General features: G+C 40.9%; 1 protein-coding gene across 4 annotated transcripts in view; it reads right to left on the bottom strand.

Annotated features, from left to right (window-relative positions):
- The window catches only part of mpp7 (membrane palmitoylated protein 7), a 157,164-nt gene that overhangs the window by 30,727 nt on the left and 110,030 nt on the right, over positions 1–16,407 (bottom strand). For 2 of the 4 annotated variants that reach the window (XM_023949912.1, XM_023949913.1), the window contains exons 11-15: positions 16,099–16,163; positions 9,912–9,932; positions 9,800–9,823; positions 9,380–9,412; positions 18–188 (exon numbers count right to left, since the gene is read on the bottom strand). In XM_023949912.1, coding sequence (XP_023805680.1) covers positions 18–188; positions 9,380–9,412; positions 9,800–9,823; positions 9,912–9,932; positions 16,099–16,163 — 314 coding nt within the window. The remainder of the gene's footprint in view (positions 1–17; positions 189–9,379; positions 9,413–9,799; positions 9,824–9,911; positions 9,933–16,098; positions 16,164–16,407) is intronic. The other 2 variants (XM_023949914.1, XM_023949915.1) reach the window with 2 other exon arrangements.

Here is a 16,407-nt window from a genome sequence, read left to right as displayed (position 1 = left end):
TTCCACTCCTGACTCACCCACGAGCACAACCAGTCGGTATTTGGCTCCGCTCGGCCTGCGGTGGGGTGCGACCTCCTCGTACGTGGGGACGTCCGCTGTGTCGTACAGTTCACTCTTCTTTGACTCGTACATCGACTTGTTTGTCTTCTTGTCTCTCCTGCTGAGGCGGAAGCTTCTTCTGAAGCCAGCTAGAGATGAGAAAACAGAGAGAAAACTTTCATCTAGAGGTTTGGAGCCGGAGCTGCTGGGGATGTTGGTGCATCTGCAGCTGTGCGTTTCATCTGTTTGCTATAAACTATCATCAGTTTAAGTAAAACTTTATTATTTCATACCATTAAAATGAAAAGAAAGACGTCTGATGCTTTAAAGCAGAAAGAAAATTCACACTAAAAATAGAGAAACTAGACAATCAGAAGAGTTTGCCAAATGACAAAGGGATTTGCATTTACTCTAATACTCTACAGTTTGGGTCTGAGGGCTGCACAGGGGTAACAAGTCCTGTTTGTGTGCAATTTGCATGTTGTCCTTGTGCACGAGTGGGTTTTCTTTGGGTTCCTCCCACCGGCTAAAAACATGGATCATAGGTTAATTGGTGTCTAAATTGTCCTTAGGTGTGCATGTGTCTGTGTGGCCATGTGAAACATGTGCCCAACAGTAGCTGGGATAGGCTCCAGCAACACAGTGACCCTGAAAGGGATTCAGCAGGTTCTGAAAATCGATGGATGGATGTGTCTGATGGACTTTAAAATGTTTAGGGTAAGTAAAAGTTGCAGCCGAATCTACTGCATTGAGGTTTGTACCCATATTGAGTCAATGAAAGCATCTGAATGATTGCTGGATTCAAATTTCTTGCAGATGGTGGAAGATCCCTTCAAAAAAGGTCATCTCTTTACAAACCAGCATGTCTAACACCTCATTTCCCTACTGCCTTCCATTCTGGCTTTCCATCTGTTTTTCCCTAAGCAATAAATAAACTTAAAGATACAATGCCATTTCAAATCTAAAGTTATGGGCTGAGGGAGTTTTAAAAGCTCTCTCATCCTATAGTTTCTGAAGCCGTGTAACACCGCAGTGGGTTGTGGAGGCAAAAAGAGTCTACATTTCTCTCTGCTTTTTCCATACAGCCCCTTAATGAGGGATGGAACTGTAGAGCAATACAGATTTACAAATGAAACACACTGTAAGTCATAAGATCCTACTGTTTTTCTCTTTTTTTGCCTCAGTAGAAATGGGCACATGTGGTCCATAACGGAGTATAATGTTACACTGAACATTTAGGGCAGACTTTGTTCCACTGCGGGTAAGCTGTGGCTTGTGTCGTCTGCGACATTTCTCCTGTGGTCGAGCTATTCATTCGGCATCATCGCTCCATTCCCCACCTCCCAAACCAGGGATTATTACCCTCGACCTCACAGTGGAAAACACACGGCTCATCTGTGTTTCTCCTGTAAAAAGACATCAAACTGTAACCAATATCCACCAGACTGCCATCGGTACAATAAACATTAGGAGTGCAGCGTTGGTGATATCCCACTGAAAGCAAGCAGACGCGTTCTGAAAGTTCAAAAGCCTCAAAAACCACACCGCTCAGTCGTTTAGCACATTAGAAACGGCCTCCTTTGTAATTAAGCCTCTAGTTTAATGATGAAAGTCATTTGTTCTGTTGGCTCACGGCAAGAACAGTCTCTGCTTTTTGCCACAGGGAGAGCAGGTGCACAGTTTCCCTTCCCTTTTTCCTGCAATTTATCTAAGCATGATGCAATTTTAACAAAAAAAAGCTCTTTTACAAAATAAAGGAATTGGCATCTGGTGCAGAAGTATGAATTGCACTTTTCCTCAATAATCACTTCATCCTCTGTTGACAAAGACCGAATTAGGCAGAATACATGATGTAAGTCTTTAACTGGTGGAAGCCTGCCCATAGACATGGAGACGACAGATATGTTGGTGCACCAATCATGTCTGTAAAAGGATGATACAAGCGCAAGGCTTACATGAAAAAGGAAGAATGTTTGCCATTAGAATCCAATACCTCCTTTAAACTTCTGATGAGTCAAATCAGACTTGCTGACAATAGCTCTGCTTTGACTTTCCTTGAAATGGAAAAAAAAAAGTCATGCAGTGTTGAGGTACGACCTTCAAGCTCCAACTAGGGGGTAAATTAGCAGAACGGCATCTTGAAGTTGGACATCCAAAAAACGTGAACCTTCTCCCAAGCTCACTTCGATAAATAACCATCTTAAAGTCTTTTAGGGGGGGAAAAAAAATGGAGCGAGAAAAAATGTTGACATTGTGTAAACATGAGCTGATGACACACAGAGACACACACTCGATTGGAAATAAACTACAGTCCTCTGAGCCCATTTTCCAGTATGATAATGTCTCACAGCCACATAGGAAATTTAGGAAATGTGTAAAGAAAGCAACCAGAAGTCTCTGGAATTTGTGATTAAAGGGCCGCCCCACATTATCTACTTAGACCCCGCACCTGAAAAAGAATGTTCCACAATGGGAGCCCGACAGAATGACTTATGAAAACAAAAGTCTTCACATCTTTTACATGCCTAAAAGGTGACAAGACTGAAAGCCAATTTCCATCAACACAAACTTGATTTTGTGAAGAAGAGAAAAAAACCTCTAAGTGAAACCAACTTGAGGGGCCCCACTTTAGTCAGGACTGCTGTCTGTGGCCCGAGGCCTAACTAAGGAAGAAGGTGCTGACAGCTTCAATGCCATCCTGGCTCTGTCTACCCTGTAGACGACATCTATAGAATTAACCAGGCATGGCGGCTTGGGATTAAACTAGATTAAACCCTTGGCTCAATGCGGCACGCTGCGGTTTGACGCTGTAACACTTAGTCCAACTCATGGGCACCAAAATGTGGGAAGCATTACCAGCTTTCCCTGTCTTATTAAGTACAACCATTACTGTGTTGGCTCGAGTGAATGAGGAAGGCACATGGAAGGCGGTTAGAGAGCAAGATGATTTCCACACCGACAAACGCCGTACTCCCAACAGCACATAAAATAAAGAGTTGTGCTAAAGTACATAAACCCCGAAATTGAAAGAAAAATGTTTCTGTTGAAAGGATCCATTTTAATTATTGTCGTATCCAGGAAGAGATGTTAAACCTCTTTAAACATGGCGGTAACAAAATGTTTAGGGAGCTGAATGCAGGAGAGGGGCCATGCCATTGCAAATGTCCTGGTTACAAAACTTTTATTGATATATTTTACGTCAACAGTGTACCTGATTAAAAATACAAACAAACTTTTTTTTGCTTATGATATAGGTTCAGTTTGGACAAGCAACAGTTTGGGAAGTCCACTACCTTCTACAATCATAGGTGAAAATAGAGTTACCCATAATTCAAAAAAATACATGCAGCAATCTCCCCAGCCCATGATGCCCATGTGTGTGGGGCGGTCGTGGTGCTCTGATCGAAATATTGGCACCAATGTTTAAGCAGTGGAGGAATGTGAATGTGTGTGTTTGGGCCTACAAGGAAGGTAGAAAAGTGCTTTATGTATACGCCATTTACCATTATCATAGGAACTCTGTTAACCCATGGTGACATCAGTGTAACAGAAAAACAGCAGAAATGTATTCCTTGGTCTGTGGTATATTACACATAATTCCTTTTCAGGAAAATGGGTCTGGGTTCCAATGGGTTAAAGGGAAACCTCCAGAGCATCTGAACTAGAGGCCCAGACCTGAGCAAACCATGACTGACACCTTCATGTAGCACAGTAGCAATCAACAGTACTGTGAATACAAAGAAAGCTTTCAAAAATGATAGTGTTGATTGTGTATTTCTAAAAATACACAATCAATACACAGAAGTCTTACATTAAAATTTGGTATGATGACCTTTTCCCTTCAAAATAGCATCAGTTTTCCTAGCCAAGCTTGCACAGTTTTTGAAGAAATTTGGCTGGTAGGTCGTTCCAAACATCTTGCAGAATCAACCACAGATCTCCTGTGGACGTAGGCTTCTCCTTCCGTCTCTTCATGTAATTCCAGACACACTTCATGATGTTGAGATCAGGGCTCTGCAGGGGGCCATGCCACATTACTCGCCCAGTTTTTGCCTCATGCACAGCCGTTTCTGTTTCAATTCATGACTGGGTTTCAACCTACTTCTTACTTTGACCATCATCAGCACCTCTATGGTATAATTGATCAAACACCTGCATGTAATCCAAAAAAACCCCTCACTTTGTGCGGTGAAGGTAGGAACACAACAAATTGATTTGATATAGATTTTTTCTTTTGTTTGCCCACTTGGTTTGTGTACCGACCAACGTAATTTGGTTAGGCAAGAACTTTTGCACAGAAGTGTACATTTTAGAGTCACTGGACATCAGCAGCTGTCCACTGGCTTTTTGAAAGCCTTTGATTCCAAATGGCATTAAAAAAAATCCCATAAAAAATTTCTAAAAGAAGCTCTAAAGACCTCTAATGTTGAAAGTTCAGTCGGTTGGAGCCTTGGTCACATTCACCTGGATGGGAGGTTGACCCGTACGGGTGCTGCATGTTTTTGGGTTGTCTGGGCCCGTGGAGGATCTTAGAGAGGTGCGGTGCATCTAAAGGGGACCGCAGGTGTGTCTTGGGGCTCATGCGGCCACCTTAAGAAACTTCATGAAAATGCCATTTTTTTCACAGACAGAAAGCCCACGTCCACCCATAAGGGTATATATGACTAAAGTGTAAATTAGAATAGTTAACTTTACTAAGATTTTCTTATTTTCTTTCAATTTAAAAAAAAATCCTGTAGGTTAAATGTTATGTTCTGTTTAAGTATTATGGAAAATACATGTTTTAATTCTTAAGATGACATTTAGCATCAAGTGAAATACTTTATGCTATAATTTCTAATGTTTAATTGTTATTGCTACTGACCAAAAAATTATTTTACATCTAAGTGCTTTTCCCTTACCGTAGTTTTTACTATACAAAATAATGTAAATGGTGTTAAATATTACTGATATAGTCCCCAGTGACTTAATAAATAATAAAAAATCCAGATAATTCTCAGTTTGGGTCAATTGAGGGTTAAAAGGCCAACTAGGAAAAATATGAGAGGGGCAACAGTCAGCTATCAATAACATGAAAGCTCAACAGGAAGTTCTGCTCCTCTAATTAACCTGTTGCTGTAGGTTTGATTGATATAATTTCTACGTAATCTGTTCACCCACGTAGACTGTCTCACAGCTGGATTAGGTTTCCTCCAGGCTTCCGTGAGATCATTTTCTACAATAACAGCAAAGAAGAAAGAAAGCGATGGTGGAAGATGCGTTTCTGTGTGGTAACAGGTCCACTGTTACACAGCTTCTCTCGACAATGTGTATATTAAACAAAAGAATCAGCCAAAAACAATATCAACACCTGAATTATGAGCGCAGAAATTGATAAGTACAAGTCCCTAATTACACTCTATTTGTACTACAGCCTCCATTTTACTCTGTTTAATTTCACAACCAGACACATTTACTAAACAGTGACACAGAGGTTTGTATTGTGACTAGAAAACCATTGTAAGCGTTGGCTGGTTGTATAGTTGGATTTGTGGAGATCTCCGTCCCTGTGGCTTCTAAAGTAAACCAAATTAGGATCCTCATGCATCAAATTCAGATTTAATATACTTCCTGATAATCCACTGCAATCAATGATGGCCTGAATGCTGGAAAACATGGACATCACTTTCTAATTTGTGATGCTTTCCCTGCCCTTTACCACAGCTGGACCCATTTATTGACTGACCATGGGTCTGTCTTCATTTAGCTCTACAGCAATCGAAGTGCAACTATATCAAGAGCAGGATCAGGTGATGGCTCAGCCATGGGAAAACGTCCCAATTCTGTTCCTTCTGGACTGATTTACTCCTCCTTCTGGGTCATTGTCTGTCTGTTCTGTGAAGCAATGTCTAATCATTGTTGATGCATTTGGCTGAGTCTGAGCTCACAATAGATAATCTGTTATGCATGGTTTGAATCATGAATTGTTTCAATCCCACAATCTTTTATGTTTTCGTCATTCAACCTAATGAACTATTTGGAGACACTAAAAGTTTTTTTCTCTTATTTTCAAGAAACATTTACACTGGCACACAGAGTTTGTTTTCTCTTAAATCTCGCATCATTTGTAAAAAGCTCAACTTTGGCACGGACCATACCTGGTTGTTTTGGAAACATGAATTGTAATGCAGTTTATTTCAGAGCAACTGCTGACAGACTTTTTGTTGATTCAAGCAAACCAAAGAGAGGAAATGAGTGCAGCTCATTACTGAAAGTGAAATCAAAACTAGCCATAGTGTGAATCTGAAGTAGTATATATCATATATAAGTTGAAAAATATCTCATGAGTAAATGTGGTGGTGGGAGGTGGATTTTAACAATAGAGGACTTTTTAGAGTGGCCAGTTTTCTTGTTGACGTGTGAAATCAACTCAAATTTAACAAAGTACATAAAACTTAATGGCAAACAGGATAAAGAGGTAGAGCGGTCAATCTCTGATTGGAGGAAAGCCGGTTTGGTTCCTTGTCCATGTGTGTAAGTGTCCTTAGGCAAGACACTGAACCCCACATTGCTCCTAGTGGTTATAGGTTGGCGCCAGTGTGAATAAGTGTGAATGTTTGAATGGGACTGTGACTGGACAGCGCTTTGGGACCTAAAGTACGATAGTAAAAACGCTATCTAAGAATAATTTATTTACAATATATCAGTACATTTCTCTGCTAAACATATTTTTTATTTTCCAGCCTGTGTCGTTTCTGTATTTTAAAGCATTAACAGCCTTAAAAAAATTGTAAAATATCTCCAGCATTGTTTCAAAGTGTAGTAATGTTGTCTTTTATACAGTGTTATGATATCTTCTGATAAGTACTAAGTCCTTCATCTTTGTTTCTAGATAAATAATTTGTACTTGGACGAAAAAGCATTAATAACTTTAAAAAGACGTTAAAAACCACTGGATTCTGACAACTATGTCGTTTAAACAAAGTTTAGTAAAATATATTAAGGGTGGGATTATAGAAATTTGCTTCTTCCCACTTTCTTTCAACTTTTAGTCTATTCGACAAAAATTACATCTAATAGATTCAATGTGTTATGAGTGAATTTCATGCACAAATATACCTATTAATGATTAAGAACAAATATACTGTAAAGCATATTTTTCTTTTACTGATCTTTAATCAATTAACGAAATAATATATTAAACACTATTGATATATCTGTATAATCTTTATATTCTTATTTTCCTTTGTTTTTATTGTTAAAATTGCTTGAAATAAACCAATCAATCAATCAAAACAGACCCCCCCCCCCAAAAAAAAAAAAAAAAAAAGTGAAGCCATTATCGGTTCATGGTTTAGGTTCTAAGCAACCTATTCCATTTTGTTTCTGGAAAAACCCAAATATAAAACCTGTAATTCCTTAACCCTCACTTCAATATGAATGGGAAAAAAAAAAACAAGTTTTAGGCAAAAAGTGTGTATTTGAATTTGAATTTACTCTCTCACTACAGGAGTATGCATTGGGTAAAAGGCTGCAAAAAATTAAGTAATCGCACAAATATTTCCGGAACTGTATGTGTTCTACAAATGCTCCCCCTCACACAACTGCAACAACAGGCATCTGTGGGAATGATTATGCTTCCGTAATAAAGTGAGCTCCATGACTGATCTTAAGATATTTGATTGCATCAAGCATCTGTTTTCAGCAGCAGCCTGGAGATACAGTAAAGGGCCTATACGACCTTTCAACAAAGCAACTCGCAGCTGGGTTGCAGCCAACAGATGCACTTCAAACAAGTTTGTGTTGCTGTGGCGAACTCATCAACAGCGTTGCTTAGGGACGACTACAGGCGCAAACATTTTTACAAGACCCAGATTTTTAGAATCTAGTACTAAACCCAAGAGTTATAGGCTTAAATAGAGAAATAGTGCAAAAAATAAGATATTTATTAGTGTTAAATGTTTGCAAACAATCCTGGATACATACAAGTATGTCACCTTTAACTAAAACCCTATGATTACTTTAAGGTGACCAATAAACGCTACAACATGTTTTCATGCTTTTCATTTATGGTTTTATTCCACAGTTCAGGATTTATTTAAAGGTTGGAATCTTTAAACTCCCAAAATGAGGCGGTGCAAATCCTAGGACTACTTTTTTTTTAAGATATACCCCAATAGCATCATTGATAAGAGGCGCAAAGGAAAGAAATAGCCTAAATTAACTTCCCACCACATCCTCCACTTGTCCATGCAATCCCAGTAGCTTTTAAGGAGCATAAGTAGGCTTCTGCACATGTTTCTAAGATTTCAAACTTTTACTGTGGGCCAACTTTAAATCAGACAACCACATCCAACAGGCTAAAAACCAAAGTAGCAAGTACTTCCATAGTGGACTTATTATAACTCGAATTTTTTTTTTTTTTAGCTTCTCCTCCTGAGGTTCTCTCATTTCAGCGAAACCTCGTTCTAGGCCTGTTGGAGTTAAAATGCTGCGACCCCGCAGGAGTTCCTGATGTTGCTTGAGTACTAAAGAGGAGGAGGAGGAGAGGCTGAGGTCGCTGACCTCATGAAGGGGGTAGGGTGACGGTGGAATAGAAGGGAAAAAAAAGGAACGTTGTTTGGGAAAGCTGGGCCTTGGGAAGCGACAGCCGTGCCCAAATGCTGTGCTTCTGAACACGCCTGTACTCTGGAAACCCTGTGAGATGAGGAGATTCAGTGGTGTAGCATAGCTTGAAATGAACTCTCACCTTTTGACCTCAACCTCAAACAAAACAGGAGACCAAAATAAAGACAAATGAGGAGACGGATGAAGAGACGGATTTACATATGAGCAAGTAAGTGCTGGCTGTGGTCTTCCAGAGGGACGATACCTTATGATTTGTTGGGAAAAATGACAGTGGTAATAAGAACACGATGGGGAGAATTGAAAGCAACGTTTGGAAAGAGTTGAGAAGCGGGTAGCAGTAATGGTCATTAAATCTGACCAGCACCACATCAATGAGAGCATCTCTCGAGCGTTCAGAACAAAGTACTGAAAATGAGCCGTTCTTTTAACCCAAATCTGTCCAAAACAGTTCTCTGAGACATCCTGAGACGCAGAGGCAGAAGATGACACATGGTTAACGGGCAAAATGACTTTAAAACTACACCGCTGCTCTTACTTTTGCAGCAAAAGTAAGTCATGGGTGACACGGATTACATTTAAAGAGTGGAACCAGTGGGAACACAATTTGTGTTTTGTGGAACACAGAAGAGTGAAGAGGCCGACAACAGAGGGGCAACTTGAGGATTTCGGGAAAGGAGGATCAGCAGTCACTACTGATGACACAACACATAAGAAAAGAAGAAGGTCGTCTCACCTAAGTGGAATCCGCTAATAGCGTCGGCTTCCTCTGGTGTCGAGAAGAAAAAGAAAGAAAAAGCCGGAAGAATGGAACATCGTGTAAAAAATAAAAAAAACAATTAGAATTGTGAGAAACTCAGACCTACCTCTTTAGGCATGCATAAAAGATTTACACAACTGTACATCCTTTTTGTGGAATCAGATGACTCTCCAAATGACTTGAATAATTGGAAGTTGGGAGATTAAAGATTTGCTCATAAAAAAAGCCAAACGTATTTAGACAAAGAAATAGTCACAAAGCTGAAGCTTTCTCTTAATAGCAGAAGTTTTGACTAAATGACAGACTAAAGAGCAGGGGGGAGAATTTACATATGAAATATTATGAAGAGGGAAACATATAAATGGCTTAACAGTGTCACAATCAGCACATGAGTACCTTTAATCTCCTCATCTGTGAGAGCTGAAGAAGCGAGAACTGCTGTTATTCTTAGTTAGAAGACTGTTAGAGGATTAAAGATTTAAGGTGGGGACAAGAAGAAGACACCTACCAAGTTCCACCTCCACATCATCTTTGAAAAGCAAAAGAAAAGACAAAGAAACAATGAGAAAAAAGGGTTAAAATCTCTTTTTGCTGGTACGCCGTCAAGTCCTTTCTAAAAAAAACTCTCCTTTGTACTTTAATTCTGAGGGGTTTGAATTCTTATTCAGATTTATTTTATTGCTTCTTCTATTCTATGCATAGAGAATTAGAACAACTACAAGCGTGACTTCACATGTGCTTCTATGCTAGATATGTATGGATTATAAAGGACACAATTGGAGTACATTTTGTAAATAGTTTTTTTTTTTTTCCTGTTTCTAATACTTTCAGGAAAAAACTTCAAATAAAATGGGAAAAGACAAAAACCAGTAGGTGACAGTCTGGACAGTCTGAGTGTGGGACTACTCCCATCCTAAACCTAACATTACCGGTGCAACAAAAATGGTGTGCACTACTGGAGCTAACCAGCCGTTCCGTTTTGAGCCAGAGTCCAGCTCAGACGAGGAAAACAAAGACGTACATGGATCTGTTTGTGGATGCACCAGAATGGAGCGGAGCAGGGAGCTGGTGGCCCGCTCAGCATATTTTCTACATAACAACTACAAGATTTTTCAAACAGCATTTTCTAATTAGCTCCTGATTTACAACAATTTGAATAAAGATATACTCAAAAATGGAATTTTAAGCTTAATTTTTTAAATAAGTGGCATCCATGATCAGAAAAATGCCACAAGAACATGTTGGAAACACCAAAAATGCGATTTTAATCAGTGGGTCTTCAGAACTGCACTAATGTAACCTCTGATGTCAGTGAGGTCTACTGCTGTTGCAGGTCAGAGGGATATGCTGTTGGCTTTTGCATTGAAGTGAACCTGACTGAAGACACTGTTTTCTTAATCTTTGTGTACAGGGGCAACAGTGATATCCCTCTGTGTTATGTATATTCCTCAATATATCAGCATCATTTGCTGCTGAAATTTCAGACTCACCTTTTGCACAGAATCAGTCGGTTTTGTCACTTTTAAGCAACACATGAAACTCCTTTAACCACAATAAACAAATCTGTTTTGCTTTTCTCTCTTCCCATTTCTTTGATGAAAATAAATGCTTTTTTTCCCTTTTAAAATAGGTGGTGGTGGTGGTGGTGGTGGGGGGGGGGACTAAAGCTACAAGGATTCAAACTACCAGCTAATGCCTCTAAGTTACTGATGATTTTGCAAATGTGTTTTTACCTAAAGATACACAATCCAGAGTACCGCTCTGTGGAGCATTCACTTCATCTTTACAAGAAAAAAATGACAACCTTTAAACCATCAACCTAGAATTCAAACAGTTCAAAATGCTAAAAGCATTACACTCTTGATTTTACCAATGGTGAAGTGTTTATTCCAGAGTTCTTGTAGTTTTGAATGTACTCCAGATGTTTGTGAGAATCAATGAAGACGGGTTCAGAATGGGTACTGATGCCGGGTCTTGAGGGCGTGTTGGTTTGGTGTATTGTGAATTTTCGGAGCCATTTACAGATGTTTCCTCTTGTTTCACGTCTTCCCATTTGGACCAAAACGAGCTTAAATCAAAACATACACGACTCCGTCTCCCGCAGCATGAGGCTCACCTTACAGCACTGCGCCATATTTTCCCAGAGCGCACTGCAGCTCAGAGAGATGCAGCGTCACAGCTGACACTAATGACCTGTCAACACTAGGGCGGATCGGCGTGAAGGTTGTTTGGGGTCAGAGGAGAGCGGCGACGGGTTTTGAAGTGTGGACCAAACGCCTTTATCTGGCATCCTGTTTGGCATGTTCACGTTAGCTCTACCAGTGATGTTGCCCTCCTTCTGTTGCGACATGACATCTTAAGCTGAACCAGCATCTAAACCACATTTGGAGAGGGTAATTGTAGCGGGGGAGGACGAAGGAAAACTTGAAAGAACAAACAATGAGGACAATGTGAGAATGATAAAGCCGTCCAAAGTCCTTCCAGTGCTGCCTGATTACACTCTGGAAGGCTTTCATCTGGGGCCTATCTGCCACGGGAATGGCTCGGATTGTCTAATGATGTTGCAGCGGCATTCCAAGGCTTATGAAACACCCCGCGATAACATGGCGGGTCTGTCCAACGGCACGTAGAAATCATGATCTGATGCCCAGGCCTGCTGGATCGGTGGCAGCCTAGCCCATCATTTACCCAACTCCAGGGAGCCTTGGCCTCTCACGCTGCGGTCATTGACAGACGCTCTCTGAGGGCAGTCGCCCCATCCGCTGCCAGTCGGCATGCTGCCCTCAGTGGATGCTGAATGCCCTCCCAGGGAGGAGAAACATTCTTAGAGGTTTATCACATGCCCTTTACAAGCCACAAATAAACCACGGAGGACGACACAAAGGGTGAGATGGAGGTTGGAATGTAAGAAAAGGAAGATGTTGCGTTTGTTAGATCAGATTTCATCAGACACATCAGAAGCAAAACTTTGACCAAATTATGTTTTCTCCTTTAGTTCAACCACAAACCCAGATTTGTAGCCTTTGGATTGTTTTCAACCATTAAGCAAATTATACCCGTCGTGCAGTAGTTGCAGATCTTTTAGGCAGAGGGTAGATCTGACAGTCCATAACTGTCTAACATTTTATACCTCCAAACTTCTTTGGGGTGATCTGACCTTTTCCTCTCAGGATCAAAAATAACTTCTCTGTTTCTCTTGTTGCTCCTTTCAATATACTCCGCTATCTGCAAGTGTTTAAGTTGAAAAATGAAATGGATAAATAAACTGAACGTGGAGCCAAAGTTCAGGGCCACTTAAGACCTATCTGGGGTGCTGTTTGGAAAGGGTTCAGCAGCTTGGTGGAAAGAAGGAGCGAGAAGAAGAGGGATGTAATGTATGGAGAGAGCACAGCGAAAAGACCCTGAGGTGAGTGTTAAGTGTGTCCACGTGTTTGGCAGACTTTTACACCGCGAGACGGCAGAGAAGTCTGCATGTCAGCCAGAGCAGCAGAAAACAAAGCTGTCGGGACGTTCGGAGAGCAGAAGCTGCAGGAAAAAACCCACATCAGCTGCACAGATGAAGCAAAAATAACCGATCTAACAAGCAGCTCATTAATAACCGGTTTGAACAACTAATGGCAATTTAAGGATCAGTTTCATGTCCAAAGAATGTATTAATGAAAGCACTGAGATCAACGAAAGGGAAGGAATTATTTATGTCCTGCAAATGTTAAGAGTGAACGGACATGGTTAAGCAACGATCACCTCAACCCCTGCCAAGACCAATATTTTTACAACCAATGGAGCTCCAAGAGAGGAAAAAAAAGAAGAGGAAAAGACCCCCTTCAATCACCACCTCTGCCTTCCACTTACAGCAAAAGGTTCTCCATGGTATTCTTCAATTAGCTTGCAGATTGTACCTCTAAGGTCCAACTCAGCCATGAGCCCAGCTTGATCTCCATCTCCAGAGGCCCTGGGCTGCTCCTGAATGTGCCCCCTTCTTCAACCCCTCCATCCATCAAATGCTCTGCAAGTTATTTCCGTGCTTCTTGTTTTAGTTCTCATCTGTTTATCAAAAAAGACCGTCTATCAAAAAAAACGCAGCAATAAGTTGGACTTTGAGAAGTAGCACAACGGGACACTTCTGCTCCTTCAGTGGAGGCTGCAGAGGACTATTTTTACACCTGGAGGAGGATTACAAATCCCATAACTCATAAAGAGAACCGGGCCAATAAAAAAAAAAAAAAAATACAGAAAGAAAACATCAGAGCGCTGTCTTTTTATTTTTGGCCATCCGTGAATGCCAGCATGTGGTTGAACATAACCAGGAAATGACAACATCTATAATTCACTCATAGACTAGAAGCCGAGGTGAAGGAGGCTAATGGTAAGTTTGGAGGTCGGTCAGTGCTGCAGAGGGTTTGTTTAAACGACATAAAGTGCTTGTGTAAAAGGAAACAAGCAGTCAGATGTGGTAATAGAAGGGAAGAAACAACCAAACACTGTCAGTTAAAAAAAAAGGCTTTTTGGTTTACTGGGGTCATTGCAAGACCAGAAAAAGATTGTTTTCCTTGGAGTGTGTGAAAAAAAAACAGCAATATAAAGTCTAACTATGGAGGGCAAACAGGATTTTATGATTTAAATATAAAAAATTAAGGAATTCATATTCCTAGAAGTTATCCTCCAACGAGTTCGAGAAAACCCTTCAAAAAGTGGGATTGCTTTTTGCCCTGGAAAAGTTAAATTTTGGGTGTCAACTTTTAAAGTGACACAGATAAATATTACAATTCAAACTGTGTGGGTTAGATTTGTAGCTTTGTGTTACCTTATGGCTGCAGGTGCAAGAATTCACATGATTTTGCACTGGAGTTTATAATATACAGCGTTACCTCACTTATTCACGTTTCAATACTCGCAGTTACACGTATTCAACCCAATTTCTCTTTTTTCAATCACGGGACTCCGCCGGTTAATCACAAAAACTCAGACAACGGTTTTGGGTTGTCCAAGCCGTGGAGGGTTGTCGACAGGTGTGGCTGCATGTGAAGGTGAGCGCACGCGTGTCTTGGACCCTTTATGCTCATGCGGCCATCTCAAGGGATGTCATGACAATGGAAAGTACCGTGTGGGAAGTGTATTGTAAAGCATTTGAAAGGATAATGCAACACACACACTTTATCATATTGATTTTTCTTTAATTCTATCCTCCCTGAATCCTGCGCACTGCACCCACTAGTGCTGTTGGGAAAGGTCATGCTCTTTGTGCGCCCATTGCACGCAACCTGGCTGGTAGAAATAAAGAAATTAGACAATCAGAGTGTAGTTTGTGTGGGTGTCCTATGGGCATCTCTTGGGCACTTGTGTCTCATGACGTGCCCATCCTGTGTGAGAAGAATTGCCTGCTGCAAGTAAAGAGTCAATCCTCGCACCCTATTAACAACTAGTGCTGCGTAAAGGGTGTTATGTAACATCCTCACCTGTACGTCATGAGTGTGTGCAACTTACATTATCTTTACAAATACTTCCCAATACACTTACCACACGACAATGACAATAGTACATTACATTTTCATGACAACCCTTGAGGTGGCCGCACTAGGCTCAAGGGAACTGTAAAATACACCTGCGCCCCTCTTATGATGCAGCCCTTGGAGCCACTCTTCGCTACAAACCTGTTGGACAACCCAAAGACCCGCAGCATCCATATGGGGGTTGACCTATACAAGTGCAAGTGACTAAAGCTTAAGGTGTGCGTACCAGCACATGACCGTGCGCAAATGCTGCATGCACAGAGTGTGCAGGTGATAAATAAGAACGCCTGTAGGATGTCCACACACATTATGCTCTGTCTAGTTTCCCAATTTCTAACAGTCTGGCTGCATGCAGAGTATGCACCTATCACATGATGGGCCACTTGCATAGTTCACAGGTTTCGGGCGGGATGAAAAAGTTAAAAATCCGTACAGTTTACCTACGTCAACATTTTTGCTCTACAGGCTCACCTAGCGGTGTGCGCCCTTGCTTTTTCCTCTGAAGACAGCCCTTATCTACCCATAAGAGCAGCTGTGACTAAAGCCTAAGGCATTTTAATGAAATCAATTCTTTGATCTTTTAATCTAAGCTCCAAAAACTGAAACACAGGTTTCAACAAACAGCTTTTTCTCCCTTTTCCCTGCAGCTGGTGTGTTGACAACTTTCCTATAACCACGATACACTGCTTTAAACTCTTTCTGCTGCAATTCTTGTACAACATGGTTTATGTCTTCTGTCGTCATTAAGAAGCAATCAGCAATCCTTGATTTATCAGGGTAATTTAGCCACCATCCCTTCATTTCCCAAACTCCTACATTCAGCCTTGTTTATGGCACGTTTCAGATGAAGCCGTGTCTGGGCCTTCACTGCGGCGGTCTGGGTTGGAGCGCAGATTAATGTGCTGCACAGAGCTGGGTTGAACTTTTATCACACATCCGTGCCTCTAGAATCAGATTGTGAGCCCATCATTAGGCTTTTCACCCGTCATTAGATGGGTAAACGTGCTGGTGGCTGGGCTGGATATTGTTAGCGTTTTGCTTCTTGCATTAAAGCTTCTTAATGAATTATAGCACGATAAGTCTGTAAAGAAGCAGAAACTAAGCAGACTCCAAAGCAAGTGGGGGATCTAGACAGGACATTTCCACTGATGAAAAAAGATCTTATGCCGAAAAGAAAGTACTTACATAATCTCTTGCTTGAAGATCTCTGGATAGGAAGAGTTGCAACAGGCCGTCGAAGAGCTAACCTCCTGAAAGAGGATTGAGATGGATAGGGGGACAGGTACAATAAAACCATCAGTTTTCACGGCTGCTAAGGGAATAATAAAAAGCAGTGTTGTTACAGGGATCCCACTCAACAATCACCACCAGCTCCATTCTGTCAGCTGAGGCTGGTGAAAGAAAGAGAAACTGATAAAGGAGTTCAGGACAAAGGCAGTGTGTAATCATGAAAAGTGCAAGAATGCATCCAAATGTGCAATCTCTTCCTGCATT

Source organism: Oryzias latipes, chromosome 20 (assembly GCF_002234675.1).
Source record: "Oryzias latipes chromosome 20, ASM223467v1".
Classification (NCBI taxonomy): Eukaryota; Metazoa; Chordata; class Actinopteri; order Beloniformes; family Adrianichthyidae; genus Oryzias; species Oryzias latipes.
The sequence above is the reverse complement of the archived record's forward strand: the minus strand, read 5'-3'. Positions and strand labels throughout refer to the sequence as shown.